Source organism: Aspergillus glaucus (assembly GCF_001890805.1).
Source record: "Aspergillus glaucus CBS 516.65 unplaced genomic scaffold ASPGLscaffold_12, whole genome shotgun sequence".
NCBI classification, from domain to species: domain Eukaryota; kingdom Fungi; phylum Ascomycota; class Eurotiomycetes; order Eurotiales; family Aspergillaceae; genus Aspergillus; species Aspergillus glaucus.
In genome coordinates, this window is record NW_019170464.1 from 453,202 (window position 1) to 478,725 (window position 25,524).

At 49.7% G+C, this 25,524-nt stretch overlaps 12 protein-coding genes and 1 non-coding gene across 13 annotated transcripts; 5 read left to right on the forward strand and 8 right to left on the reverse strand.

Moving 5' to 3' along the window:
- Positions 1-2: 2 nt before the first annotated feature.
- ASPGLDRAFT_406451 (uncharacterized protein) lies at positions 3-597 on the reverse strand. The gene is made up of 2 exons (XM_022545244.1): positions 103-597; positions 3-15 (listed from the first exon to the last, which is right to left on the reverse strand). The coding sequence occupies exon 1, from the start codon at positions 505-507 to the stop codon at positions 253-255; it is 255 nt and encodes an 84-aa protein (XP_022400189.1). The 5' UTR covers positions 508-597; the 3' UTR covers positions 3-15; positions 103-252.
- Positions 598-730: 133 nt separating this feature from the next.
- ASPGLDRAFT_67123 (chromatin-remodeling ATPase CHD1) lies at positions 731-5,226 on the reverse strand (the record flags this gene model as incomplete). The annotated part of the gene is made up of 2 exons (XM_022549093.1): positions 731-845; positions 899-5,226. 2 exons carry the CDS (start codon positions 5,224-5,226, stop codon positions 731-733), a joined length of 4,443 nt encoding a protein of 1,480 aa, XP_022400190.1.
- Positions 5,093-6,029, reverse strand: ASPGLDRAFT_406441 (uncharacterized protein). The gene is made up of 3 exons (XM_022545243.1): positions 5,725-6,029; positions 5,378-5,564; positions 5,093-5,291 (listed from the first exon to the last, which is right to left on the reverse strand). Exons 1-2 carry the CDS (start codon positions 5,923-5,925, stop codon positions 5,394-5,396), a joined length of 372 nt encoding a protein of 123 aa, XP_022400191.1. The 5' UTR covers positions 5,926-6,029; the 3' UTR covers positions 5,093-5,291; positions 5,378-5,393.
- Positions 6,030-6,455: 426 nt separating this feature from the next.
- On the forward strand, positions 6,456-8,750 carry ASPGLDRAFT_406619 (uncharacterized protein). The gene is made up of 7 exons (XM_022545249.1): positions 6,456-6,515; positions 6,585-6,596; positions 6,655-7,057; positions 7,113-7,274; positions 7,338-7,434; positions 7,487-8,558; positions 8,627-8,750. The coding sequence occupies exons 3-7, from the start codon at positions 6,892-6,894 to the stop codon at positions 8,648-8,650; spliced, it is 1,521 nt and encodes a 506-aa protein (XP_022400192.1). The 5' UTR covers positions 6,456-6,515; positions 6,585-6,596; positions 6,655-6,891; the 3' UTR covers positions 8,651-8,750.
- A 2,135-nt stretch (positions 8,751-10,885) lies between these two features.
- ASPGLDRAFT_127898 (snoRNA-splicing protein PRP40) lies at positions 10,886-13,518 on the reverse strand (the record flags this gene model as incomplete). The annotated part of the gene is made up of 4 exons (XM_022540749.1): positions 10,886-11,983; positions 12,037-13,093; positions 13,151-13,305; positions 13,375-13,518. The coding sequence occupies 4 exons, from the start codon at positions 13,516-13,518 to the stop codon at positions 10,886-10,888; spliced, it is 2,454 nt and encodes an 817-aa protein (XP_022400193.1).
- Positions 13,519-13,678: 160 nt separating this feature from the next.
- On the forward strand, positions 13,679-15,851 carry ASPGLDRAFT_48048 (TRAPP trafficking subunit Trs65 domain-containing protein). Its single transcript, XM_022546812.1, has 4 exons — positions 13,679-13,972; positions 14,035-14,310; positions 14,367-15,486; positions 15,546-15,851. The coding sequence occupies exons 1-4, from the start codon at positions 13,798-13,800 to the stop codon at positions 15,712-15,714; spliced, it is 1,740 nt and encodes a 579-aa protein (XP_022400194.1). The 5' UTR covers positions 13,679-13,797; the 3' UTR covers positions 15,715-15,851.
- Positions 15,852-15,965: 114 nt separating this feature from the next.
- ASPGLDRAFT_36242 (uncharacterized protein) lies at positions 15,966-17,155 on the reverse strand (the record flags this gene model as incomplete). The annotated part of the gene is made up of 5 exons (XM_022544668.1): positions 15,966-16,169; positions 16,229-16,338; positions 16,407-16,517; positions 16,572-16,778; positions 16,834-17,155. 5 exons carry the CDS (start codon positions 17,153-17,155, stop codon positions 15,966-15,968), a joined length of 954 nt encoding a protein of 317 aa, XP_022400195.1.
- Positions 17,156-17,433: 278 nt separating this feature from the next.
- On the reverse strand, positions 17,434-18,495 carry ASPGLDRAFT_26402 (uncharacterized protein; the record flags this gene model as incomplete). The annotated part of the gene is made up of 3 exons (XM_022543556.1): positions 17,434-17,560; positions 17,934-18,399; positions 18,489-18,495. 3 exons carry the CDS (start codon positions 18,493-18,495, stop codon positions 17,434-17,436), a joined length of 600 nt encoding a protein of 199 aa, XP_022400196.1.
- A 266-nt stretch (positions 18,496-18,761) lies between these two features.
- Positions 18,762-20,242, reverse strand: ASPGLDRAFT_82848 (uncharacterized protein; the record flags this gene model as incomplete). The annotated part of the gene is made up of 3 exons (XM_022550186.1): positions 18,762-19,511; positions 19,569-19,884; positions 20,136-20,242. 3 exons carry the CDS (start codon positions 20,240-20,242, stop codon positions 18,762-18,764), a joined length of 1,173 nt encoding a protein of 390 aa, XP_022400197.1.
- On the forward strand, positions 20,048-21,811 carry ASPGLDRAFT_48049 (Mpv17/PMP22 family protein). The gene is made up of 6 exons (XM_022546813.1): positions 20,048-20,388; positions 20,525-20,615; positions 20,676-20,701; positions 20,764-21,106; positions 21,169-21,335; positions 21,391-21,811. The coding sequence occupies exons 1-6, from the start codon at positions 20,323-20,325 to the stop codon at positions 21,460-21,462; spliced, it is 765 nt and encodes a 254-aa protein (XP_022400198.1). The 5' UTR covers positions 20,048-20,322; the 3' UTR covers positions 21,463-21,811.
- A 14-nt stretch (positions 21,812-21,825) lies between these two features.
- On the forward strand, positions 21,826-21,918 carry ASPGLDRAFT_t97. The gene has a single exon. It is a non-coding gene; the product is annotated as a tRNA-Cys (tRNA).
- Positions 21,919-22,197: 279 nt separating this feature from the next.
- On the forward strand, positions 22,198-24,220 carry pgkA (phosphoglycerate kinase pgkA). The gene is made up of 3 exons (XM_022545260.1): positions 22,198-22,458; positions 22,518-22,938; positions 22,991-24,220. Exons 1-3 carry the CDS (start codon positions 22,393-22,395, stop codon positions 23,755-23,757), a joined length of 1,254 nt encoding a protein of 417 aa, XP_022400199.1. The 5' UTR covers positions 22,198-22,392; the 3' UTR covers positions 23,758-24,220.
- A 78-nt stretch (positions 24,221-24,298) lies between these two features.
- ASPGLDRAFT_36247 (proteasome regulatory particle lid subunit SEM1) lies at positions 24,299-24,788 on the reverse strand (the record flags this gene model as incomplete). Its single annotated transcript, XM_022544669.1, has 3 exons — positions 24,299-24,332; positions 24,439-24,553; positions 24,683-24,788. The coding sequence occupies 3 exons, from the start codon at positions 24,786-24,788 to the stop codon at positions 24,299-24,301; spliced, it is 255 nt and encodes an 84-aa protein (XP_022400200.1).
- Between the last annotated feature and the right edge of the window lie 736 nt (positions 24,789-25,524).

The window sequence follows — 25,524 nt, forward strand, 5'->3', positions numbered from 1 at the left end:
GTCTCACTGGAAGAACTGAAGAGTGTCAAGTTGGGGAACAGTGTTGCATTTGATGTACAGCCGAACTGGGAATGAGATATCATAGTAGAATTGAATTCATACCAAAATATAAAACACATCAGATACCAATCAAACTCCAAGACGAATCCCTGATGAACATAAGATACACGAAGCGGAAATGACCAACCCAAACATAGTACATTGGACCCCATGTCCCAACTATGCGGGCATATGAATAAAACAATATCTGCGTCAGGAAGTCAGGGACCAAGACTTGATGAATATATAACACAAAATCGGAAAGTATAGTTGAACAACGCCACCACGCCATGCAAGTAGATCTTTCATATAAAAAACGATGAAAAAGCGCCTCTGCGCTTTCTGCGCTTCGTCGAATCGTCCCCGTACGCCGGATGCCATGCTGTCCCAATCAATGCATATGTACCTCGAAACAGACAAGCAAAACGAAAGAAACGCATGATCAACAAGTGGCCTTGCCAGGTCCATCTATATATAGACTGGATGGTCCTGGCAGGAAGAAACGAAAGAGTCATGTAACCCAAACGCTGCAAGCAAAAAGGAGATATAGCGCAACAGAAAACGCTGGATAGCACCACCAGAAAGCGATTGCACAAAATCGCAAGAAAATGACACATATAAAAAGATAACAAAATAAGAAGAGATCATGCCCGTACAATAATAAAACATGCCGAAATATGCTCATGCTCATCTAATTCCCGTTGGACACGGGTTTGGCCGCATGCGCATGCAGTTTCTGGTACATTTCGCGCAACTTGGCTCCCCCTGCGTCTTTGTTTGGCCAGTAGTTGACCGAAACATAATCCCTATCATATAGTGAGTAACCATGACCCTATCTTGTTCCGCCAGGACAACTTACCATAACCGTACTTCCAGGGAATGTAGCGATTTTTCGCCATGCAGAGTTTTCCGGATAAAGTCACCAATCAAGCCGAGAAGACGCCGTAACTCCGAAGCCCGTTCCAATTTGTTCGCAAAGTTCTCTTTTGTAACCGCAGACACCTTCTTGAGATCTTCCCGGATGGGCTTGAAGAACAACCGAGACATATCCTCTTTCCCAGAGCTACCATTCTCGCCGCTCTTGCGCCGACGCACCTCTTCGCTTGAGGCATCCGAGACCCGACGAGACCGGTCATTGTGATGTACAGATCTGGCACGAGAATCAGGAGTATGATGCCTATCCACACTGTCGCGATGGGTATGAGACCGATGTCTCGACCTATCCGCCTCCCTCAGGCCCTTACGGGACATTGAAGGAGCCGGTGATGCCGATACACTGGCACTGGCCGGGGCGCGAGAATTCTTCCGGTTGTTGCGATGATGGTTTTCAACCGCCCTTCTGGCGCTGACACTGGAGCCATTGGTAACCTTGTCTCGCAACACAGACAACAGATAATCGGCACGACGAACGAGGTGCACCGCACCAGGTGACTTGGTCGACTTATCCTCGGTAGTAAGCCGCTCAGTCTTTCGCTCCACCCGGTGCTCTTCGAGAAAGAACTTGTCCCCGAGTCCCAGATCAGTGTCATCCCGAATCTGAGTCCATGCACCATACCCGTGACGAGCAATGCCAATACAGAGCATACCGTCCTCCCGTGCACCCCAGCTGCAGGTGTAATCCGGAGCCTTGGTAGCTTCCGGGACACGGAAGTTCCTGAAATCCGACAGGGCCGCCGCGTCCCTCAAGATGCGCATCTCAGCGGGTCGCTCGACGATGGTGTATGCATTGAGTCGCTTCACCCCGTGGAGATCGAAGAGAACCGCCTTCTTTTCTTTCTTCGTTGGCACCTTGCCTGCCCTTTCCAGTGCGTCTAACTTGTCCATGTCTTCCCGCACCAGATTATTAGCTTTGTCGGTAATTTCACGAAGCGAGGCTTTGACGGTCTCTCTGTCACGGTCCAACAGGCGAGCCTCCCGGATGATATCTTCTTCGCGGTCCTCAATGTCACCGTAGCGTAAGAATGCCCGCATAAGATGGCGGTATTCCTTTTCAATAAGCGGTCGCTTCGGATCCCGGGAATGGTTATTGTCGGACTCGTTTCCATCATCCATGCTAACCTGTGCCCTAGCTTGCCGTTTTGCCTTGCGCTCTTCACGGGTATCTTCCTCTTCCGTGGGTTGATTGCGCTTGCGTGGCCGATTCTGCTCAATGACATCCTCCAGATACCGTTCATCGGCCTTCTTCTTCTCATCGGCCTTGATCCCTTCGAGTTGTTCTCTGGGGATTATGTCATCCCAAGTGAGGTCGTCCACCTTGATATCGACATAGTTGAACGCCTTGAGGAACTCCTCACCACCATCTGCTTGGATCTCTTCGGCTTGCTCCGTTTGGTGCAATTCAGCATTGGCGAGAACGGAGTCGATGTCGAGCTGCTCCAGCTTCTCCTGGTTGCCGGTTTGCTCAAACATTCTCTGGCCGCGGCGCTTGAGAATACGAGAAATATCATCTGTCGAGTTTGGTTCGCCAACGATGCCTCCACGAGCCATCTTGGTCTGGATTTCAGACGCCTCCTTGTCAGTGACACCACGCTGGATAGTAATCCATTCGAGAAGGAGCTTGTTGCGAGCTCTTTCGATGACTTCTTCCTCGACAGTGTCCTTGGACACTAGACGATACACGCTCACGGGCCTTGTTTGTCCGATCCGATGGGCTCGCGCCATGGCTTGCAAATCCGCCTGCGGGTTCCAATCTGAGTCAAACAGAACGACCGTGTCCGCCGTCATCAGGTTGATACCAAGTCCACCTGCTCTCGTGGAGAGAATAAACGCAAAGTCACTGCTGCCGGGCGCGTTGTAATGTTCAATTGCCAGACGACGCGAAGCAGCAGCGATAGTTCCGTCGAGACGTTGATAAGTGTAGCCACGGTAATCCATGTAATCTCCCAGGAGATCTAGCATCTTTACCATCTGACTGAAGATTAGGACACGATGTCCGTCACGTTTCAGCTTGGCTAGGAGCTGATCAAGCAACATCATCTTCCCACTACTGGTAATCATCGCACGCAGTATATCCTCCCTGCGTATGCACCCGTCCAGAATCTTATTCTCGGCAGTAGGAAACATGAAAGGGTGGTTGCTTGCTTTCTTGAGTTCCATCATTATGTTCAGGAGAGATTGTTTCTGCCCTTTGGCCCCATCGTTCAAAGCCGCATAGTTCTTGGTCAGGATGTTCTTGTAATACTCCAACTGTACATCCGAAAGCTCGACACGAATGATCTTCTCGGTCTTTGGAGGAAGATCAGACTCGACCTTGGACTTGGTCCGTCGTAACATGAAAGGCTGGATAGACTCAGTCAACTCTGCAAGCTTGTGGGATGCAGCATCGGCATTCAAATCCATGTCTTCATCAACCTGGATCGCACCTGGGTTTAAGAAGTCCAGGAGGGCGGAGAGCTCAGCAAGGTTGTTCTGGATAGGCGTGCCAGTGATGAGGAGGCGGGCCGGTGATCTGAATTCGAGCAACTTGATGTAAAGCTGAGAATCACGGTTCTTCAGACGATGGGCTTCGTCGACAGCCATGAATTGCCACTTGAATTGGCTGAGGAACGCGGAATCTTGGAGGACATATTCGTAGGTAGTGAGCAATACGTTGAACTTGGGGCGCTTGGGATTCCCGTCCAGCATGAGCTCGTGCTCTTTGAGGACGTTCCGAGCGGCTTCGTTGCCGTTATAGACGACGTAGTTCAAGTCTGGTGTCCAGTGATCAAACGTTTCGGCCCACGACGGCATAGTCGATAGCGGAACAACGACGACGAAGGGCCCCTGCTGGCGCCTTATATGGCGCAACCAATTGATGAAGGCCACGGTCTGTACTGTTTTCCCCAGACCCATCTCGTCTGCGAGGACGACATTGCGATTCCTGGTCCAGTTGTATGCCATAAAGTTCACTCCCTTCTCTTGGAACTCTTTCAGCTCTCCGTTTTGCAGGAAGCTCGGGGTGCCCTTCATGGTCTCAAACTTTTTACGCGTCGCGGGATTGGTCTCGGACTTGTCAGAGATAGGAGGGTGGGATGAACGGTCGAGGAAGCGATCGATTTCCCGTTGGGCGATCTGACTGACGAGCTCTTCACTCTCCCATGTGCAGGAATCGTAAAAGAGACGCTTCCACTTGACGAGATACTCGGGGCCCTCCTCTTCATCACGCATACCAATAACGCGTTCAACTACTTTGTAGTCCTCAATTGCTTCTACATCTCTCTCACGATCCAGGTTCCATTTTTCGCGATCCTCCGGTGGCACGTCATCGTCAATATGAAGGCGGATGTCTTCGGACAGGATTTTGCGAATATAGTTGTCAAGGCGACGGGTGCTACGGCAGTTGGCGAGAGTCTCAGACGCCTCCCACGTCGCGTGATAATGTGACTTCCCTTGCCACTTGATATAGAATTCAAAGTGGTGACGATCCAAGTCAGTGTTCTTGGGATCGACGCCCTCCTTCAGGCGATGATTGAGGACGACATCCACCGCAGGGCGGTTGTCTTCTTCCACCGTATCATTGGCCCAGTAGCTCTCCAACACGTCTTCAGGGTCATCTTCAAACATCGACTCGTCATCGTCCTCACGATAGTTCGAGACCCTGGATGCGTTTCTAGTGGAGAAACGAACCTCGCCGTGAGGGGGCTCATTGCTTGACGCGGCTTGCAGCAGACGTCGTCGCTTTGCCTTGCTGGCACGAGCGCGAGGTCCTCCGTACTCATCACTATCCGAATCTTCAGTTTCATCCTCGTCCTCCTCTTCTTCTGAGGAGAACGGCGACTGGGTGGCGGAGTGGGAGGGACGTTTCGAGTTTTGCCGGGGTGCGGCCTGGCGTCGACGTTGTGTACGCGGTGCGACTGCATCCGAGTCCGAATCTGAGTCAACTATTTGAAGCGTCTTGCGAGCACGACCACTTCTTCGAAGTCCATAGAGGTCAGGATTCTGTCTCATGAACTGAGTTTCATCCATTGAAGAGGATTTGCGCTTGGTACCCCTTCTCGCTTCTGAGGATGAAGAATTTTCATCATTGGAGGGGCTGCTCTCCCGGACCCCGTTCTCCATTGTGAATTCTTCTTCATCCCCGTCCGCATCGGGGGAACCAGCTTCGTAGGACTCGGATGCGTCGCGAGGAGGATGGGAGGCATTGCTATCTGAATCATTGCCAGCGAACTCGTCCTGGGCACTGGCTGTATCGAAGACCGGAGAGGCCATGTCACCGTTGGCAACCGCAGCCATGGTAGAAGACGCGAAAGTAGATGGGATCACCACGCTAGTAGCTATCGACGACGAAGAAATCAGCATTGAGACACCACGCAATCCCGGAGGGAGATGCAAGAGGCAGTAGGGGGTAAATCAGACATACGCGACTCAGTTTTCAATCAAATGGAAGCAAAAGACCCAAGAGGTCCAGTAGAAGATGAGGTATGATGTAGGAAGATGGATTTTGATGACGAGTGCGATGAAAACGCGACAAGAGATGATGATGAGACAAGTAGTGAAAAATCAGATTCGAAGGCAGAATCAGACTCAGGAGACGAAATACCACGAGTCTTCAGCCTAAGAAACATTCATCAACGTCCTCAGCAACGTAAACGTACAAGCTCTTGAGCTTTTAGCGGTGGGTCGATAGGCGTGGAGAAGTAACCCCAGCCGGGCACGCCTCTTTGCAACACGTATGAAAAGGCTAAGAAATAACAGAAAAATACTCACGATCCATAGCTTGGCGACCCCAGATTTGGGGAAATGCAAAAGATCAATGAGGAAAGGAACGAATGCGGGTTGGTGGGTGGTTGACTGGGGCGTCGAAGTGGTGGGGGAAGAAGAACGGACAAGAAGGGAGAGAAAGAGTGAGAGAATCTGAGTTGGTCGTCGGCAGCTGTGCTGGTGCCTGAGGCCTGCAGAATCAGGCATTAAGGCTATATGTGTGTCACGTGTGTCACGTGGTGGCACAAGCGAGTCCCAATTGGGATTAGCATTGCTTATGCATCACGTGGGTGTCGGATAAATGTCCGGGCCGGTGCATAAACTGACAGCCAATCAGCGGTCTCACAAATAATGTGGGAGTTTCTACCTCAGGCATTAAACAATTAGACGCCCACGAACAATAATAACGAGAATAAGAGAGGCCAGCAAAAAAAAGGTGTCACTAACTGCCCCTTTCGTTTCTCTCTTCTTACTTATTCTGACTCTTTTCGACTCATCGCAGTTGTTGGACAGTACTTATATATTTTTGTGCTGTTTTACTACGGTCGAGGTCATCAATCGGTCATTTAGTTGGGTTCGCTTTTTTTGTGGATTTTTTTTCTCTTTTTTACAGCCCACTTTCTCCCCTCACATTATACACCACAACAACCCCGACGTGTATAGTTGAGATCGCGTGATATCAGACACCATGTCTGACAAGTTGACCCGGTATGGCATTCGTCTAGTATCTATGGATTAGATGAAAGAAACTGACTGGTGTTCTGTCGCTCAGTATTGCTATTGTCAACAGTGACAAGGTTCGCGACCCTTCCCCCTACAACGATGGATTGAGATGGTTGCTAACAGGAAGCTTTGTTCTCGTTTAGTGCAAACCGAAGGTACGATTACTGAACCAACGTCGTTGAAATGCGTGACGGTGATACTCATATTTTGCAGAAATGTCGCCAGGAGTGCAAGAAGTCCTGCCCCGTCGTCCGTACCGGAAAGCTCTGTATTGAAGTGAGCCCCGAAGCCAAGATCGCCTTCATTTCCGAACGCCTTTGCATTGGTTGCGGTATCTGTCCCAAGAAATGTCCGTTCGGCGCTATCCATATCATCAACTTGCCTACCAACTTGGAGACCCAGGTTACCCACCGCTACTCGGCCAACAGTTTCAAGCTCCATCGTCTTCCCATGCCCCGTCCCGGTCAGGTTCTCGGTCTCGTTGGAACCAACGGTATTGGAAAGAGTACGGCGTTGAAGATTCTGAGTGGAAAGCTGAAGCCCAACTTGGGACGCTATGAGAACCCTCCGGACTGGGAAGAGATCCTGAAGTACTTCCGTGGTTCTGAGCTGCAGAGTACGTGTTATTTGCTCACATTTGATGGATCAGGATTGTTGCTAATTAAGCGCAGACTATTTCACCAAGGTGCTCGAGGACAACCTGAAGGCTGTCGTGAAGCCTCAGTATGTCGACCAGATCCCGAGAGCTGTCAGGGGCCCGGTCAAGGGTGTCAAGGACCTGATCAAGGCTCGGACCCAGATGGACAACATGGAGCACACCATGGACGTCCTTGGTAAGGGTTTTCCTTGCTATTCCGCGGGTGGTACAGTCGCTAACACTCACACCTCTTGAATAGAGCTTCACCAGGTTGCCGGCCGTGACATTGACCAGCTCTCTGGAGGAGAACTGCAACGTTTCGCCATTGGTATGGTCTGTGTCCAGAAGGCCGATGTGTAAGACAACCCTTTCATATAGCTACTTTGAACGGTCCTAACAATGCGCCAGTTACATGTTTGACGAACCCTCGTCTTACCTCGATGTTAAGCAACGTTTGGCCGCTGCCCGCTCGATCCGTGAGTTGCTCCGCCCCGATGACTATGTCATCGTTGTCGAGCACGACTTGTCCGTGCTAGACTATCTCTCCGACTTCATCTGTGTGCTTTACGGAAAGCCCGCGCTTTATGGTGTTGTCACCCTCCCTGCTTCCGTCCGTGAGGGTATCAACATCTTCTTGGATGGTCACATTCCCACTGAGAACTTGCGATTCCGTGAGGATTCTCTCTCTTTCCGTCTCACCGAGGCTGGTGATGACTTCATGGCCGACAGGGGACGTGCGTTCACTTACCCCAGCATGACCAAGACCCTGGGCAACTTCAAGCTGCGCATTGATGGCGGTCAGTTTACCGACTCTGAGATTGTTGTCATGATGGGCGAGAACGGAACTGGCAAGACTACCTTCTGTAAGATGCTTGCTGGTGCTGAGAAGCCGGACGGTGATGCTGCGATTCCCCGCATGCACATCAGTATGAAGCCCCAGAAGATTACTCCCAAGTTCCAGGGTACTGTGCGTCAGCTTTTCTTCAAGAAGATCAAGGCCTCTTTCTTGTCCCCTCAGTTCCAGACCGATGTATACAAGCCCCTCAGAATCGACGATTTCATCGACCAGGAAGTTCAGAACCTGTCTGGTGGTGAACTTCAGCGTGTTGCCATTGTCTTGGCTCTTGGTATGCCGGCCGACATCTACCTGATTGACGAGCCTAGTGCGTATCTAGACTCCGAGCAGCGTATCATTGCCTCTCGTGTCATCAAACGTTTCATCATGCACGCCAAGAAGACTGCCTTCATCGTCGAGCACGACTTTATCATGGCCACCTACCTTGCTGACCGTGTCATTGTCTTCGACGGCAAGCCGTCCTTTGACGCCCACGCCAACTCTCCCGAGTCCTTAGTCACTGGCTGCAACAGCTTCCTACGCAGCTTGGACGTCACCTTCCGTCGTGACCCCAACAGTTACCGTCCCCGTATCAACAAGTACCAGTCCCAGATGGACCAGGAGCAGAAGTTGCACGGTAACTACGTAAGTAGTCTTCTTGCACTCAAAAAGATATTCTATCATAGCTCAAAGGCTGACCATTTGATTTATAGTACTTCTTGGAAGAAGAAAGCTGAAAAGGGCATCCCTGGCAAGCATAACCGCGACCATCACCGACGTGATGGACGCGACACCCACCAGCGACAAGACCGGCGTCGTGGTAGACGAAAGAACCTAGTCAATTGTTCCGGCTTTTTCAAGGCCTCTGCTGCTCAGAGCAGGCGGCGTCGATGCGGTGTGCGCCATTGTGACGGTGGTGAGGCTTGCGCGACGGAGGATGGTGGTGATGACGATGACGATGACGATTCCGCGTAGGAGTGGACTGTCTGTCCTCCCTAGTTTCCTCGCAGGTTACTGTCAAACAGTCATCTCGATATCGCCCATCCCATCCGACGCCAGCATGTCATTGAGTGTTTCAATTTGTTTTCTCGGGGGACTCCAAAATAGGAGTTTCCTTAGGGCTTTGTGTTTGTGGGCATCGGAAAATGTTAATTTATGGGTTGGGCATTGATCATCGGAGTTTCTTTGGTTTCGCAAAAGCTTAGATGATGTTATGATTTATTTAGATGGCTACTGGTGAGGATATAACTAGGAAAGGAAGAGGTCAAGCTCAGACAGATGACTGGCTACCTTTCGGGCTACCTTTCGTTTATCCTACTTGAATTTGAGTCGATAATTGCTATTTATTACGTTCCAAGTAACTGATTATACATCTATTGTTGATCAATCCTAATACCATAGTGCATTCTCCGGTGTCGATGTTCCTGAAAGGTTCCAGACAATTATCATGTGACCATGTGGCTCTCCATTTTTCTCCAATCCTCGCTTGTTCTTCCAGTCTGAGTATCCCAACCGATCAAACGTCTTATACTTGTCCCTTTGGACTGTACATATCAAGTCATATTTCTCGAATCGAATTCAAAACTCAATGTCGCTTGACGACCACGTCTGCTATGCGGAAGACGACGAGACCATTTGACAAGAGAAATTATATCAAAGGATGCCGGCTCACTTTCCGGCAACATGTTTCCGCTCCTCCATTGCGGCTAGAAACCTTCAAGGGCTGCACATTTGATATTCATGAGCGTGACAAGATGGAAGAACTGCACCCTATTGAACAATGCCTTCAATACCCCCCATTACCAAAGCCATATGGCTCATCCAGTCTTGAACTGCAGATTCATGACTCAGTGTGAATCGGTGACCGTCACCATACTCAACTAGTTGTGGTTAAAGTTCTCACAGAAGATCCTCCAGTTAAGGGCCTTTCACAGGGCCAGCAGGTGGTGGCTAAGCTATATGATCCTATGTATATGAATGATGATGGATTCTACATCAATCCATTCCTGGTTGCTGATAAAGAGTATACCAATGAGACAGCAGCTTATCAGGCCCTTTCGGACTTCCAGGGCTCTAAATCCCTCGGTACTATGGGTCTTATTCTCTTGATATCCCTCTTCCTGGGCCATTGGAAGACAAGCGCAGTGTCCGACTCACTTTGATTGAACTCATCACAGGCCGTCAATGCCAAAAGCTGAACCCTGTGGTTTTTCCCAAGAAGCTCGCCAAAGCATCATGAAGTCTCTCATTGAATTCGACACGTTGGTCTACGCAAAATACATGTCTCTTAGTGATCTGTATCCAAGAAATATCATGTTGACTGATCGTGGGACTGTCTTTATTGATTTCGGGGATATATGTTTTGATAACTCTGATATCCCGGAGTTGGTGACCAAATCATTCCCAGGCATGTATATCTCACCCCTTCTACGGTGGCATAAGGCGCAAGACAGAACCTATGGATTTGAGAACTAGATTGACTGGGACTGGCAGCACTGGCTTGAAGCAGAATTTGGGCATACGGCAGCAACAATCAAGCCAGAGATGCAAGAGAGATTCCTTCCGTCTTTCCTACTCAATCGTTCTAATAGCCCTCCGCCTCTGTTTTGATGTACTGTCTATGTATAAAATACTTCTTCGTTTCTTGATCACGCTTCAAAGCATAGACGGACTTGGATTCGGGGGTGGACGATTCTATCAATGAAAGATGTGTTCTATGATGGTAAAGAGAAGCGCCTTGTTTTGCTCTTGTCACTCATTTATCGCATTTCGTGCTATTACTTTTTGATAGACCTACGTATATATACTCAGTCATTAAGGATGTGTCAACATATCGATTCTGGGTCTCTTATTAAGTTGTAATAGCTTCTTCGTTCTCCATAGATCAGTGTATGTTGCTAGGGACCTGATGGGTGACTAGACCAGCAGAATGCAGTAACAAAACAACTTTTGCAAAACGAAGTGCAACCAAACTACTCTTCCTCCTCAATCTCCCCCTCCTCGCTTCCAGAATGAATAGCCTTGTCATCCACCTTCTTAGCATCCTCAACAGGGCCAGGTGCAGGTGCAGGTGCAGCACTACCAGCAGTACTGGCAGGAGTTCGCTCCCTCCGGTCCCTATCCCTACGTGGCCCCCGACTACGTTCACGTTCACGACTAGGATCCCGCCGATAACGCTTCGCAGACCGACTTGCCATACTCTCTGAGTCGCTGTCACGTCTGCGCCGCCGCTCGTTCGTGCTGGGCGTGTCACCACCGTAGTCGAGTTCGTCACGGCTGCCGCGCGGGTCCCCGCGGGTGCGGTAGAGTCGCTCACGCTCTTCTTCACGGTCACGACGTTCGCGCTCGTAGTGGCTAACGGGCCGGGCGCTGCGTTCGCGGTCCCAGTCGCGTTCACGATCGCGATCGCGTTCTTCACGGTCACGTCCGCGATCGCGGTCCCGTTCGCGGTAGCGCTCCCTGTCACGATCTCGTTCGCGATCGCGATCTTCACGTTTGTCACGGCTGGGTGAGAAGCCGCTGACTTTGCGGTAGGAGCGTTCACGGTCTGCTTGCGCTTTGCGGCGGTCTGCTTCGTAGGCGTCTGGTTCGGGGGTGCGACTGACGCGGCTGGGGGCGCCGCGTCTTTCGCCACGGTATCGGTGGTCGCGGTCGTAGTCTCGACGGCTGCCGCGTTCACGGTCTCGAGAGCGGTCACGGTCCACATCCTCTTCCTTTTCTTTCAGGCGACGAATGACCTTGTCAAATGCGGCTTGGCGGAGTTCATCGCTTTCAATTTCCTTGTATTCTTCGAGTCTTTCAACCCTAGGTTGGACTTGGTCCCAGGCATCAGTGGCCCGGACAGGAGGATCCAGGTGCTTGATCCGGGACCGCAGTGCGTCGACGGCCCGCCGTTGGTGGCGGTCTGCAGCATGCTTTTCTTCCTCGTTTCGCCGGAGAGCCTTCTCTTGGACACGCTGGAAGATGAGTTGCAGGATTTCCACATCAATGTTTGCAGTCCGGCGGTCGGAAAGCATGATGGGGTTGAATTCTTCGAAGGGGGTTTTGGGTGTGACTTCGAAGCATTTATCCTGAAGTAGTGAGTCAGATAAAGTATCATACGAGCTGGGACAGGTTTACTCACATCAAGCACATCCAACACATCGTTCCGTGGGCCACGCAGCGAACGCTCCTCTTCCTCCAAGACATCCCAGAAGAGGTCCAATGGAGAAGACCCCGCATTACCGAGCATTCCTAGGTATCGAGGATCTTCTTGGATCAAGGGACGGACATTCATCCATTTGCTACCGGCCTTGATCTTGCCCTGAGACCGCAGCTCCTTCAACAGCTCAATGTACTGTTCACGGGCATGGCGCTCCTTCCTTTGCTTGACAGCCTTGTTCTGCTGACGCGCATCATTGAATGCTCGTTCGAGAGCCTTAATATGGTTCTCAAAAGCCGTCAACATGTCAGACTTGCTTAGGGACTTGAACTTAGCATCACTTTGGACTGTCTCGTTGGACTGGATAATGGACTGAGCCTCAGACCAGCGAGTGTAGGGCTCCAGATCCAGAGACTTCATGATATTCACCAGCTCATCCATGGCGGACTTTCGCTTAACGGCTTCCTGTTCAACGTGCTCCTTTCTAAGCTCGGTAACGTACTCCTCAAAGAGCTGTCGCCTCTCATTATCATCGTTCGTAGACCGGAAAATAGTCTCACCCTCAATGATTGGCCGGATGGTCCTCCAACGACTGTAGTATTTGATTTCAGGATGCCGTTTCAGCATGGTATTGAAATCTGCTCTAAGCTTAGCGAATCTTTCTTTCGCCCGATCCTTTTCCTGCATGCGAACCTCGACCGCGTATTTCTCAAAGGCTGTTTTGCGGTCTCTAGGGTCTTTGAGGGCACGGTACTGCGGATCTTTGATGATAGCGCGCATTGTCTGTTCCCAGGACCACTCGGGCAGGACATTATGACGTCTGAGCATTTTCATGAACGCTCCCTCCGCTTCATCGAACGAGTTGTATTCCGGTTCCACCTGCGCGCCCAACACGGGGGCAACTGCTGCCATTCCATTCGTATCTGGCGCGCCGTAGCCGCCCCGTCGGTCACCGAATCCTCGACCATAATCGTCGCGCTCTCGCTGCTGTGGATAAGAAGGGAATGAATTGGCGCCACCTGCAACAAACGTAGGGCCCCTACAGTCTTCCTGTTAGCATCACCGTTATCTCCCCTGTAGTCAGACCGAAACTTACGCTGGGGGTGGAGGCTGGGACACTTGAGCCTGCGCAAGAGCTTCTTTGTAAACGTCCGGCATATCCCAAGTGCTTTGCTTGGTTTCCGAGTGGTACCAGTATTTTCGTCCGTTGTCAAGAGTCTGTTCTTTCCATGGTTGATTCGCCAGCGCGCGCTATAAACAAAGCAAGGATTATCAGTAATGCGCACGGAATACAGAAGACAAACTAGCAAATGTACAAACCTCAACGGGAGTCATCAGCTCAACAGGCTTCTGCCACTGCGTCGCTTGCGTCTGGACATTGTAGTAATAAACTCGCCCATCGGCCTTGTTGCGAGCCTCCTGCCACAGAGAGGCCGGCCCCGATGGGGCATTCATCGGATTCATGATGCGCTGTGGCGATTGAATTCCGGCAGGTCGAACAGCAGCAAAAGTGAAGCTTGAAGCTGTTCGGAGAACCGATGCTCTGCCAAGATTGTTTGCAATGTTTGCATATGACAACCGCCGCGGAACTGTATCAACAACCAACAACTAAGGAATACTAGACCCTCATTCTTCCTCTCAAATAACAGCTGATAACTAGAACTCAGTATCCTCTGGATTACCAACACATCGACTCTCCTTCTTTGCGCATTTATGTTGTAGGCACATTGCGCTCTTATCGCAATGCCGGGCCTCGAGGTTCCAGGGGAATTCCTACGACATGCCGTTTTAGACACGGTTGTGCCTAATGCTGATGATATCGATCTGGAAGCTGCGTTGACGTCTGCCCTGGAGGCCGGCGCAGATGATGTGACAGATGTCCTATCATACATCCCCCAGCGCTCTGTTGTGTTCTTTGGTACGTACCAAGTTGAAGCCCCCAGACCGAACTCCGTCTCTTACTCATCTGCAGTAATTTAGATGAATTCTGCAACGCTCGCGTCGTCCTGAGATTGTTCAATTGCTCGGAAGAAAGTCTAAAACAACACTTGCAACATCTCGAAGTCCGGCTCGATACGTTTGCGATTGATCCTGCCGAATCCGTTGCGGAGAACCCGACACCGACAAGAGACTTGATCTTCTCGGGGGCCGTGAGCGGGAAGGACGAAGACCCTTTGGTGGTTTATAATGAGTTTGAGGGAGATAACGGGCGTGGAAATCACGTATATGTGATTTGGAATGTTCCAGCGTTTCTCAGTAAGGATAGATATCCTAAGGTTGAGTACGTGACTTCCATGCTAATGGTATACTAGAGCGTCCTCGCATTCGCATCCAACATCCATCCCTCCTTTTCATCGCATCCGCTAGTCTGAATCCGACGGAGGGTCGACAACGTGAATCCCGGGATGATGACTATCTCCCGTCTCTGGTTCCTGCGTCGACCAATATCCTGCAGCCCTTGTCGATGGATAAGACCTTCCGCCGTACAGACCCATTCCTTCCTGCGTCGAGGCTCTTACGAGTCGTGCCGGCAACTTACAGCGAGGACCCGATTTATAATGTTCAACAACAATCTGGGCACCCGATTCGCGTTGTACCCGCGACTGGTGCAAGAATACGTTACTCGCGACTAAATTCATACTCTGGTCGCCCCACTACAGTTGCAAGTCTCGATTTCGAAGTGACTCCATTCATAAACTGCGATGTCACGTTCGACAAGGCGGAGTTGAGCCTTTCTGATGGGACGATTGAAACCCTGTCCGATGTCCCGGGACTCAAACCACCTATAACATGTCGTCCGAGAGATGATATTACCCTGGTGTACAAACTGACTCCCGAATACGGACCTGATCCTAATCCCTCGACGACTGTAATGGTCAGCACCTTAGACATCTCCCTAGAAGCAGTAATCAACCTGGCGGAAAATTGTCAACCACGGATAGCCATGCGATGGAGAACAAACGTGGATTTCTCCATGGCGCTTAACCCAACGTTCGGTGGGCCCAGTCAAGCCTTGCAGCGAAGCAATCGCCCAACAAGTCTCCCCATGACGCCAAACCAAAACAGTGGGAATCCTCCTTCCAACCGGAGCTCTTTCAGAGAACGTGCCTACTCCGTGACAGACGTGGGGGTGACCATTTCGTTCTCTGGTCCTGTTAGCGTGGAAGTTGGCAAGCCATTTTCTTGGGGAGTCTTTGTTGTCAACCGATCGACCGTGCCTCGTAAATTTGCTATGGTGGCCATTCCACGAAGGAAGCGGACAGATCCACGGGGACATGTTGCTCGACCATCGTCTTCGTCCATGTCGAATCGCAGCAAGGAGAACCAGGTGGCGGAAGCAGTAACGGATGATAACATTGTCCATGCGATGCAGAAAAGCGCATCTGGGCAGGAAGCTGAATTGGTTTGTTTAAGCACCGACGTCCGAGTTGGGTAAGTTTTCCGCCTCTTCCTTGTCGCTGTTGCGCATCAGTCTAACTAATTGATTCAAGTCCACTTTTGCCCGGAACATGCCATTCAACCGAATTGAAATTGCTTCCATTGTCTGTGGGATCACTCCACTTGGAGGCTGTGCGTCTGGTCGACGTCAACACAAACGAGACGACTGATATCAGAGACCTTCCGGACATTATAGCCACTAATCGGAAGGGGTCTTCATAGGGTTACTCTTGTTAACGGACTTGTCAATGTATAGCCTGCATGAGTCCATGATATCCAAGGAATAGTACATAATAGAGATTATCTTCGATGATTTCAGTGCATCTAGGTCCTAGCTATTTACGTATACAGCATTCACCGGTGTTAGCAGCTCACTGCGTATCTATAGGCTGTGATGTTTCTCTGCGCAGTGCGTGTAGCCATGAATAGCATTGAAGAATGTAAGCAGCCCGAGCAACGAATCAATCGATCTACTAATCCTCCTTGCCGTCGCCATCCTGACCAATGTCCATCTCGCCCACATCCTGGAATCCAATGCCAGTTGCCTCGCTGACCGTTGACTTCCGGGTCAACGTGGAAGACAGCGTGGCGAGATGAGAAGCTTTCTCGAGGATTCTATCGAGCAAGAGAACAATCTTCTTCTTGTCGACGTGCCAACCCAGAGTGAACCACGAGACCTAGCCATGTTAACATTAGCAAGTATACTAGGCCCATTGCAGCAAAAGCGTCATTCTACTCGCGATTCATGATCAATACAGAAAAATTTCCAGTCCTCTCCATTCGTCCAGATGCCGTACACAGACGCATCCGGCTCACCAGCCTTCCTCCTAGCATCGTAGATAAGTACTAATAGATGACATCTGTCAGTATCCAGCCAAGAAGTGTCATTGGGATCTTTTAGTACTTGTACTTACCCATATACCCAATCAACTGGGGTTCCGCGAAGTATGCGGAATACCTCTCCGTTTCGACCACGACGAGATTTGTCTCTGCATTCTGTGGGCTGCCGTACCATATAGAGTAGTCTGTCTTTCCGGTCCATATGACTGGACTGTCTCCATGCCTGTCTCTATCCTTACCTGGCATACTCACGTGCGTCTCGCGTTGAAAGCGGAGCGAGCTGGGGCCCTTTTGGGTGTCCTGTGTACTGATTGGGGATTTCCCGAGAGTTTCTGGCTTCTTGTAGTTATCATGGTTGTTGGCTAGTGTCAAAAGGATAACGAGGTCAATTTGAGTGCACAAAGAGGGCTCGTTTGTGGCAAGGTGGTAGGCTTGGAGGACGCGCTCTGGATATTGTCAACATTTCTCTCCAAGATGGAATTCAATGCAATATTCACTTACCAGCAACCTTGGACTCAGCTTGATAAGGCTCGTGAAGTCCCTGGAACAAAGGATACGCATCGAACTCTTCTTCGACAAGACGAAGCTTGAAGAGCTTCAGAATTTCGCTCAACGATTTGCTGCTGATTGGGACTTCTGGGAGTTCTCCATAAAGAATTTCTCCTGATGTTTCTATCATTTTATTCCATAGCGGTGCGATTTCGGGGTGATATATGCTTGGGTCGGGTCGGGATAGCAGTTCTTGTAGGCGGTTGTTGAGACGGGTGAGTCTGGTAACAGAGCTATTGGTGCTCATACTGTCGAGTGCGATGTGAAAAGTCATTTTTAGGTGAATTAGGTGAAGGGGGGGGAGAAGAAGAAAAAGGTAAAAGAGTTGCTTCACGAGGGGAAGATGAAGAGCTCAGATGTCCTGTTTCCATAGATATGTGCTACAGAGAACTGCCTCAGTAAACAAAAGAGGAATAGAATGAAAATAGAATAAGGTAAAAAATTAAATTGATTTGCGCTCTCATAAAATTATCTTTCTTTCATCTCTTTTCTTCCGCACTAGACAAATGCATCACTTAACTTCCAACAGACTCCCAGCAAAGCACAAAGCATCTATCCCTCCAACTTGGCTTCCTGGTCCTTAGGCTCGTCCGTGTTCTTCTCCTCCTTGGCCTTGTGCTTCTCCTTAGCCTCGTCCTCGGTGCTCTTGCTCTCCTTTGTTTCATTCTTTAAGCCGTAGCTATTGAAATGTTAGATCAAATAACAGTCAACGTAGGGCTACTAACTAGTGGACCGCGTAGACTTCGGGGATGGGGGAAGCCAGCCAGGCTTTATAGATGCAATGACCGATGTATGCCATGACGATAGACCACATTCCGAAAAAACTTCCAGCCGTCAACTGTGGGCAAGGTGATGTTGTGAAAGGTCTCGAGGGCCGGATCCTTTGCCCCTCTCGGAAACCTCAAGCTGCTGGGCCCTTTTCCATCGGATACAACAGCCACATTCAAGAGAACAATGCGAGCGCCCGGTTTCTCCCAATGCCAGTTGTTGACCAACATAGCCTGGACGAGGCTTGCGACAGAATCCACAATCACGACCACAGCATCCCAGACGAAGCTGGTGTGCTTCGAAACTCTAGTGTCCAGGACCCATCAACCCATTTTGACTGGAGATCAGCAAATCTTTGTCCGTTCTTTCTCAACTGAGGGTTGATCTGTTTGAGCTGCTCGGTGACTATCCTCGATGAATCCTTTATCTCTGGGTTCAGACTCCCATCTCGTTCCTTCTGGTTTTCCCATGAATCTTTTTCATCGAGAAGGCGGAGCTCGTGCTGAATAATTTCATCCAGCTCCCCTTTGTTTTCAACACATGACTTGATCAGGTTCATTTGCTTTTTCTGTTCGTCTTCAGGGGTGCATGCTTTGTTGATAGTCCGTAACGATTTTACCAATCTTCTGAATCCGCAATATTCAAGAAAGCGCTCAATTGCAAATAAGGGGTCGATCGACCATCTCTTCAGATATATGAGAATTAACACTGCAACGATTGGCGGCAATACCTCGTCTGGTTCCCATATTACTGAGGATGTGTTCAACAAGTAGAACAACGGTTTGAACAGAATTAAAGAGAGTTATGCCATATGCCAGTCGTCATAATTGCTCGTACACCGTCCATGGCATCATTCAGGGCTGATTTAATGTCGAGTTCGATGTTATTGATACTATGGTCTAATTAAATACACGATCCAAACTCTCGTGGACTAATTAGTAAGATATAAACTGGATAAAGCACTGGTAGCAGCGGAGAGACAGCCCTTTATTAAATAATGTATTAATTCTGTAGTTTTGTATAGTATTGAGAAAATTTTCACGGGAAATCTTCCAGAACGTGACTTGAGATGTTGGCCAGGACGCGCTCTACTCATGCAATCATTTCATAGCTTAGTCGGGAATAGTCATTACTCTGTGTCTTTTTCTCCTTTCGTCTGAAATTGTATGAGGATTTTTGTTATTCCGCTTCAGCAATTCGCCCCTAGCTTGGTCATTGGAGCATTCGATTAGCATAGCAGGAGAAGGCCCTGTGCGATCTGCAAGATTGGGGTCTGCGCCAGCAGAAAGAAGTTGCTTAACCATCTTGTCATTGTTTAGTATCACAACATCAAGCAAAGGGGTCTGGCCATTAGTCATGTCCGTGAGGTTCACATCAACATGTTGATCTGTGAGCAACAACCCAACCAGGTCTTCGCGATTGGCGCTCACTGCATGGTGCAAAAGTGTTTGACCATTGAAGATTGCATTGGGATCTACATCAATGCGGTTGAGGAATAGTTCCAACATCCGTGGGTCACGTTTGATCACTGCACTGTGCATGGGCGTCTGAAAATTAGGTCGTGTAGAGGCACCTCGGGCGAGGAGGGACCGAACGATGTTGGTGTATCCCCTTTGTGCTGCTTTTTCTAGGATAGTCCGGTCTTCAAAATGATAGAGCACATTAGGGTCGGTCCAAGGGTCTGCGAGTAGTACGTCAACGACCGCATCGTTGCCCCTCTCCGCAGCTCCCGCGAGCGGGGGATTGCGCTTAAAACGCGCTACTGATGGGTTGACACCGTCACGCGAGATTAATTTCTTCACTATCTCAGCTCTCCCATCTTCAGAGGCATTATTTAGTTCCCCCAACAGCGTCCTTTCGGACTACGTGTCCTCGTCAAGCATCAGGGTGACAAATTCTAGACTCTTGTTGTCTCTCACTACAGCCCAGTATAGAAGTCCCTCGTGAGCGCTTGACCCCGCTCTATAGGCTTTTTGGGCGGTTTCAATGAGGCCATTTCCCACCGCATGATATAGTGCATCGCCCTCCTTCGCGTCAAGTCTATACAGAAACGGATTGACGATGCTGTAAAGGTGGCGGTTTGCTCGAGCAAAAGAGTTGATGGATGTATATTTGTCGTGATATGGTGATTCATCGAGATGGTATGTAATTTGGAGGATAGTTTCGGTCGGGAGATCTAGCAGTGGCATCTTTGACCGGTCACCGCAATGCCTAGGTGAGGGATCACTTATCGTGCTGGAATTCGATAGCCTGTAGGAGTAACAAAGACATAGGGTTGAGCATCAGCTGATATCATGTGATCTGTGCACTGTGGTTGGCTGCTTTGACGCCCGCTTATCGCGCGATCGGAATCCCCATGTGTCCTCCAGAGGGAGACTCGGATATCGCTGTGATCTTCGATGGAAACTCCACACTTGACATTCTGACGTTTGTATATCGTGTGCCATTTATTTTTACGCTGGACTTTGAGGACGCCCAGCGCTTACTTGTTGTGACCGGCTATTATTCTCTCGGTTCTCGCTACTTCCTTTCCCTTTACCCTATTCTTTGCGTCATACTGAGGCCTGGTCCACCGATTCTGCCTTGCCTCCATTCTTTTGGCTTTGGAATCAGGTGTCGTTCTCCTGCTCTTCCTTTCTTTTATTTATTGCCTCTTTCCTTCGTTCTTTCAACATGCTCTCATTGGCGCGGCGCCGGTTTCTGGATGGACTAGACAGGAGGTATATTTATGGTCGTGTGGTATGTATATGTTTCTCTACACTATCGCGGTTTAGAACGACTCGGAATTGTCTGGTTCCATCAACTCTTCTACTTCCTTCCACAGAACACCAGAAGCCAATATACTGACTATGTACTCCCATCTTCTAACCTCCAGCCCTTACTTCACGCTATAATTTTTCTGATTGAGATGGTGATCGCCGCGCGGCTGGCGGCCAAGTTCAACTCCTACTATGCGGAGAGGCCGGGTAAGATGACCGCTTGACTATAACACTTGGACACTCAGCTAATATGATTACTCATTCCAGTGTTGACTACTATGGTCACCAACGCTGTAAGATTTCTTGCCGTTGAAACCGAACGAGTCCGTCAATTAACACTGAATGACATTCTTAGGTGCTTGGTGGAGTCGCAGATACCGTTGCACAGTTGATCTCGGGCTACAGATCCCAAGTACCAACCAGAGAAGAAACAGACAGCGATCTGATTTCGATCGAGATTCATGAGCTCGACAAGAGAAAACCACCTGCTGTGGGAGAGTTGGACTTTGCGAGCAACCGACCACCACCATTTGACTTCGAGCGGCTTACCCGCTTCATGTCCTATGGTTTCTTCATGGCACCCATCCAGTTCCAGTGGTTTGGGCTTCTGTCGCGAACATTTCCACTCACAAAGAAGAACCCGACTATACCGGCTCTGAAACGGGTCGCGGCGGACCAGTTTTTATTTGCGCCGTTTGGTACGAACCCATTGCGCATGTGAGCCTTGCTATACTAGGCATTGCTAACTCCATCGCGCTAGGTCTGGTGTGCTTCTTCTCTTTTATGACCATTACAGAAGGTGGTGGTCGACGGGCCCTGACTCGCAAATTCCAGGACGTATACATCCCGACCCTCAAGGCCAACTTTCTCATCTGGCCTGCAGTTCAGGTTCTGAACTTCCGGGTCGTACCTATTCAGTTCCAAATCGTAAGCTGATTTGCGATATACGGCATTGTGTGCACAGATCACTGACCCCTCGCAGCCTTTTGTATCCGTGATTGGTATTGCCTGGACCGCATACCTTTCTTTGACCAACTCTGCCGAAGAGGAGTAGAGAACTCCTGACTCGACATTCAATAAATGTTAACGACATTCGCAGCAAACTTATCAATTAACGCTTGCATCTATCCCTATCTTTATATCTTTCGTTTTTTCGTGTTTCTACAAGTCTTCCATTTTTATCGGCGCACAGGCGTTATATATGTTTCTGGTGTGTTTGGTTTGCTATAGTGTATCAAAAGGCTTCCTCTCTATTTTCTCTTATTTTATGTCGGTCATTTTTAGGATCGAATTCATAAATGGACCTCTCATTCGGAGTTGGACAAGTACTCGAAAAACCTGGAGTTCAATGGGATATTCTAGCCATGTATTATTACTCGGCTATAGGGCAAAATGGAATACCACTATTTCAATAATTGGGTCGGTAGCTCAGTGGTAGAGCATCAGATTGCAATGTGCCAATAGGTAGCCAATTATCTGGTGGTCGCGAGTTCGATCCTCGCCCGGCCCTTTTTTTTTTTTCTGTTTTTCTTTTTTTTTGCCCTCCCACGTTCCGGAACCTTTCTTTTTATACAAGAAAACCATACGAAAATCCCACGGCTGTTGATAATTCCCTTCCACCATGTGTTTATTTTATTCTCCCGAGGCTCGAGAACAGCCCCGGACTGTTCCGTCATGGATGGTAAAGGACACTGATGTCAGTCCCGCATAAGCCCGATAGGCCTCCCACGCATTACAGAGCAGTGCCTAATACAGTATTATTGTTGTCCGCATTCGACTCTCTCACCGGAAGCCCCACCGATGCTACAGAGGACCCCGCCGCTGAACCGACGTTGTTTCTATCAGGTTCACCGCGAGCACTCTCCTGGGTATTAATTCCTGTCTGATCCCTCTTCTTTTCTTTCTCCTACATTTATCCCATTCAAAAGGTATATACACGCATTTCTGTTTCCACTTAACCCAGTACTGACAACCATAGTTCATCATGTCTCTCAGCAACAAGGTCGCCATCACAGACGTTGACCTCAAGGACAAGCGCGTCCTCATCCGGGTACGTTTTCCACTGGAAATAACATCCAAGGACGAATCAATGCTAACAATCGATGCTAGGTCGACTTCAACGTCCCCCTCGACGCCAACAAGAACATCACAAACAACCAGCGTATCGTCGGTGCCCTCCCCACCATCAAGTACGCCGTCGAGAATGGCGCCAAGGCCGTCATCCTCATGTCCCACCTCGGCCGTCCCGACGGCAAGGTCAACCCCAAGTACAGTCTGAAGCCCGTTGTCTCTGAGCTCGAGAAGCTCCTGGGCCGCAGCGTTGTCTTCGCTGAGGACTCTGTTGGCAAGGAGACCGAGGAGACCGTCAACAAGGCCTCTGGTGGTCAGATCGTTCTGCTTGAGAACCTCCGTTTCCACGCTGAGGAGGAGGGTAGCTCCAAGGATGACCAGGGCAACAAGATCAAGGCCGACAAGGAGAAGGTCGCTGAGTTCCGTAAGGGATTGACTGCTCTCGGTGACGTTTACATCAGTAAGATTCCATTCGAGACTGGTCTAGTCTAGCGGATTGCTAATGGTTGCAGACGACGCTTTCGGTACCGCTCACCGTGCCCACAGCTCCATGGTCGGTGTCGACCTCCCCCAGAAGGCCTCTGGTTTCCTGGTCAAGAAGGAGCTTGACTACTTCGCTACCGCTCTGGAGAAGCCTCAGCGCCCCTTCCTTGCTATCCTTGGTGGCGCCAAGGTCTCTGACAAGATTCAGCTGATCGACAACCTGCTCCCCAAGGTCAACAGCCTCATCATCACCGGTGCCATGGCTTTCACCTTCAAGAAGACCCTTGAGGGCGTCAAGATCGGAAACTCCCTCTTCGACGAGGCCGGCAGCAAGATCGTCGGCGAGATCACCGAGAAGGCCAAGAAGCACAACGTCGAGATCGTCCTCCCCGTCGACTACGTCACGGCTGACAAGTTCGCCGCCGACGCTAAGACCGGCTATGCCACTGACGCCGACGGTATCCCCGACGGCTACATGGGTCTCGACGTTGGCGAGAAGAGTGTCGAGCTGTACAAGAAGACCATTGCCGCTGCTAAGACCATCCTGTGGAACGGTCCCCCCGGTGTCTTCGAGTTGGAGCCTTTCGCCAACGCTACCAAGAAGACTCTCGACGCTGCTGTCGCTGCTGCTCAGGCCGGCACCATCGTCATCATCGGTGGTGGTGACACTGCTACCGTCGCTGCCAAGTACGGTGCCGAGGAGAAGCTGAGCCACGTCTCCACCGGTGGCGGTGCTTCGCTGGAGCTCTTGGAAGGCAAGGACCTGCCTGGCGTTGCTGCCCTGTCGAGTAAGTAAATGAGTACCCTGTAAGAAGGGGTTTTGGAAATCTATCTGGCTATTTAACCAGTCCTGTTTTGGCATAACTTATATACCCCGAAATAGGGGATGATGGTTCATGAATGTAATGTACAAGAAAATTCAGATTAATTAAACGAAACTATAAAAACATTTGAAATGGGATTCTAATACAAGGTGATATTAGAAGCGGGCCCCAAGCTCTGAGCTTGATACGATATCAACCTTATCCTATAGACCAGCATATAACGAGTAATCAGCACATACATGTACTTGATGACGGTTCATTCATTAACAATCAATAATGATTCGTAGCATATAGTAAAGTACCGCACCAGCCACAGCCTTGCTCTACGACAGTAGCCGTATCGCCAGCAGACAAACAGTTTCTGCAGGGCACAACACACCCAATACAGCCTTTTCTATCTGTATGTAGATCAATCCCCTCACTCAATATTCAGCACGGCACGTCTAGCATCGCTGCAACCCGGCGGCACCCGTATCGACTGTCATTCCTTTCTTATTCCATCTCTCGATCCAATTAACTCGACGCCTCGACCTTCTTCAGCTCTTCCCTGTAAATGATAATCCATCAGCCTTATCCTTCAAACCGCATATACTATATGTCCCTTGTGGGCAGGTGGGTAGGTAGGTAGGTAGGTAGGTAGCGGGGAAACGCACTGTAGTTGTTTCGAGAAATCCTCGGCGGCATCATCGTCATCCCAGCTCTCCTCCCACAAATGCACGTTGTCATTTGCTGCTTGGGAGTTTTTTTCGGCTTCTTCTTGGTCCCAGTCTGTGTTGGAAGAATAATGTGTTAGCGTTTGAGTTCTTGATTAGCTAGCTAGGAGCTGGGTTGGATGCTGATGCTGGCGGCAGCTGAAAGGAGGGCGCCCTTCGCGAAGAGACGGAGGGTATTGTCTACCTTCAACAGGGAAATCCTCAAACTCGTCGTCTTCCTCCAGAACGGGAGGGTTCTGTTGCTGCGGTTGCTGCGAGGGTTCGGGCTTGTCCTGTGTTGTGTTCGACATGGTGGGGTCGATGTGGAGGGTGAAAGAATAGATGAGAGAAAGGTTCAGAAAAGAATTAATAGAATGGTATCTAATTAAGACGTGAAAGAGGTGGAATGCAAGAGCAGGTGTTTGTATGAGGACTGAGATGGTCGTCGGAGGATTGATTGGCGATGATGACAGGATGGACTTGGCGCCACTGTCGCTAATCTCCAACTAGAGAGTCCAGGCACAACTACGCCTCTAATAGAATACCATGCATACAATAAAACAAGAAAATGCTAATATACGCTGAGAATTAACAGCCAGTCTGACTGCATCTCACTCTTTTGCTCTCCGACCGGCGAGAACCTCTGCTCGCATCGATTACTACATTCTGTCGACATCGCCTCAATCCCTCTCGCTCTCTCTCTCTCTCTCTCGTCCTCCCACGCCTCGTTGCCTCGCCTCGCCTCACCTCTCCACTGCTCAGCTCTCGTCGTTCTCGTCAGCAGTTTTATGCTACCATCGCCCCGCCTCTCCTTGCGCCGTGTCTGATGGAAGTGCCCGCATTCTTCCCAATCCGTCGTCCATTTTCTTTCTTCGGAGTCCGGAAGTGTCCGGCTCGCGGTTCTGACATGCGAGAGCCATAGTTGGATCTTCGACTTCGATCATTGTCATTTCGCATTCCGAACATAAACTCTTTTTTATTTTATTTTTTATTGTTTTAAATCTAGATTTCTCGCGTTCTTTATTATCTTTTTTTATATATCTTATC

Coding starts and splice junctions, on each gene's coding strand:
- ASPGLDRAFT_406451 (XM_022545244.1), bottom strand. CDS start 507: ATGGACCTGGCAAGGCCACTTGTTGATCATGCGTTTCTTTCGTTTTGC.
- ASPGLDRAFT_406441 (XM_022545243.1), bottom strand. CDS start 5,925: ATGCCTGATTCTGCAGGCCTCAGGCACCAGCACAGCTGCCGACGACCA. Junction 5,565..5,724: donor GGGTCGCCAAGCTATGGATC/GTGAGTATTTTT, acceptor CTTAGGCTGAAG/ACTCGTGGTATTTCGTCTCC.
- ASPGLDRAFT_406619 (XM_022545249.1), top strand. CDS start 6,892: ATGCCCCGTCCCGGTCAGGTTCTCGGTCTCGTTGGAACCAACGGTATT. Junction 7,058..7,112: donor CCGTGGTTCTGAGCTGCAGA/GTACGTGTTATT, acceptor AATTAAGCGCAG/ACTATTTCACCAAGGTGCTC. Junction 8,559..8,626: donor AGAAGTTGCACGGTAACTAC/GTAAGTAGTCTT, acceptor TTTGATTTATAG/TACTTCTTGGAAGAAGAAAG.
- ASPGLDRAFT_48048 (XM_022546812.1), top strand. CDS start 13,798: ATGCCGGGCCTCGAGGTTCCAGGGGAATTCCTACGACATGCCGTTTTA. Junction 13,973..14,034: donor GCGCTCTGTTGTGTTCTTTG/GTACGTACCAAG, acceptor GCAGTAATTTAG/ATGAATTCTGCAACGCTCGC. Junction 14,311..14,366: donor GAATGTTCCAGCGTTTCTCA/GTAAGGATAGAT, acceptor ATGGTATACTAG/AGCGTCCTCGCATTCGCATC.
- ASPGLDRAFT_48049 (XM_022546813.1), top strand. CDS start 20,323: ATGCTCTCATTGGCGCGGCGCCGGTTTCTGGATGGACTAGACAGGAGG. Junction 20,702..20,763: donor CTACTATGGTCACCAACGCT/GTAAGATTTCTT, acceptor TGACATTCTTAG/GTGCTTGGTGGAGTCGCAGA. Junction 21,336..21,390: donor TACCTATTCAGTTCCAAATC/GTAAGCTGATTT, acceptor GACCCCTCGCAG/CCTTTTGTATCCGTGATTGG.
- pgkA (XM_022545260.1), top strand. CDS start 22,393: ATGTCTCTCAGCAACAAGGTCGCCATCACAGACGTTGACCTCAAGGAC. Junction 22,459..22,517: donor ACAAGCGCGTCCTCATCCGG/GTACGTTTTCCA, acceptor AATCGATGCTAG/GTCGACTTCAACGTCCCCCT. Junction 22,939..22,990: donor TCTCGGTGACGTTTACATCA/GTAAGATTCCAT, acceptor TAATGGTTGCAG/ACGACGCTTTCGGTACCGCT.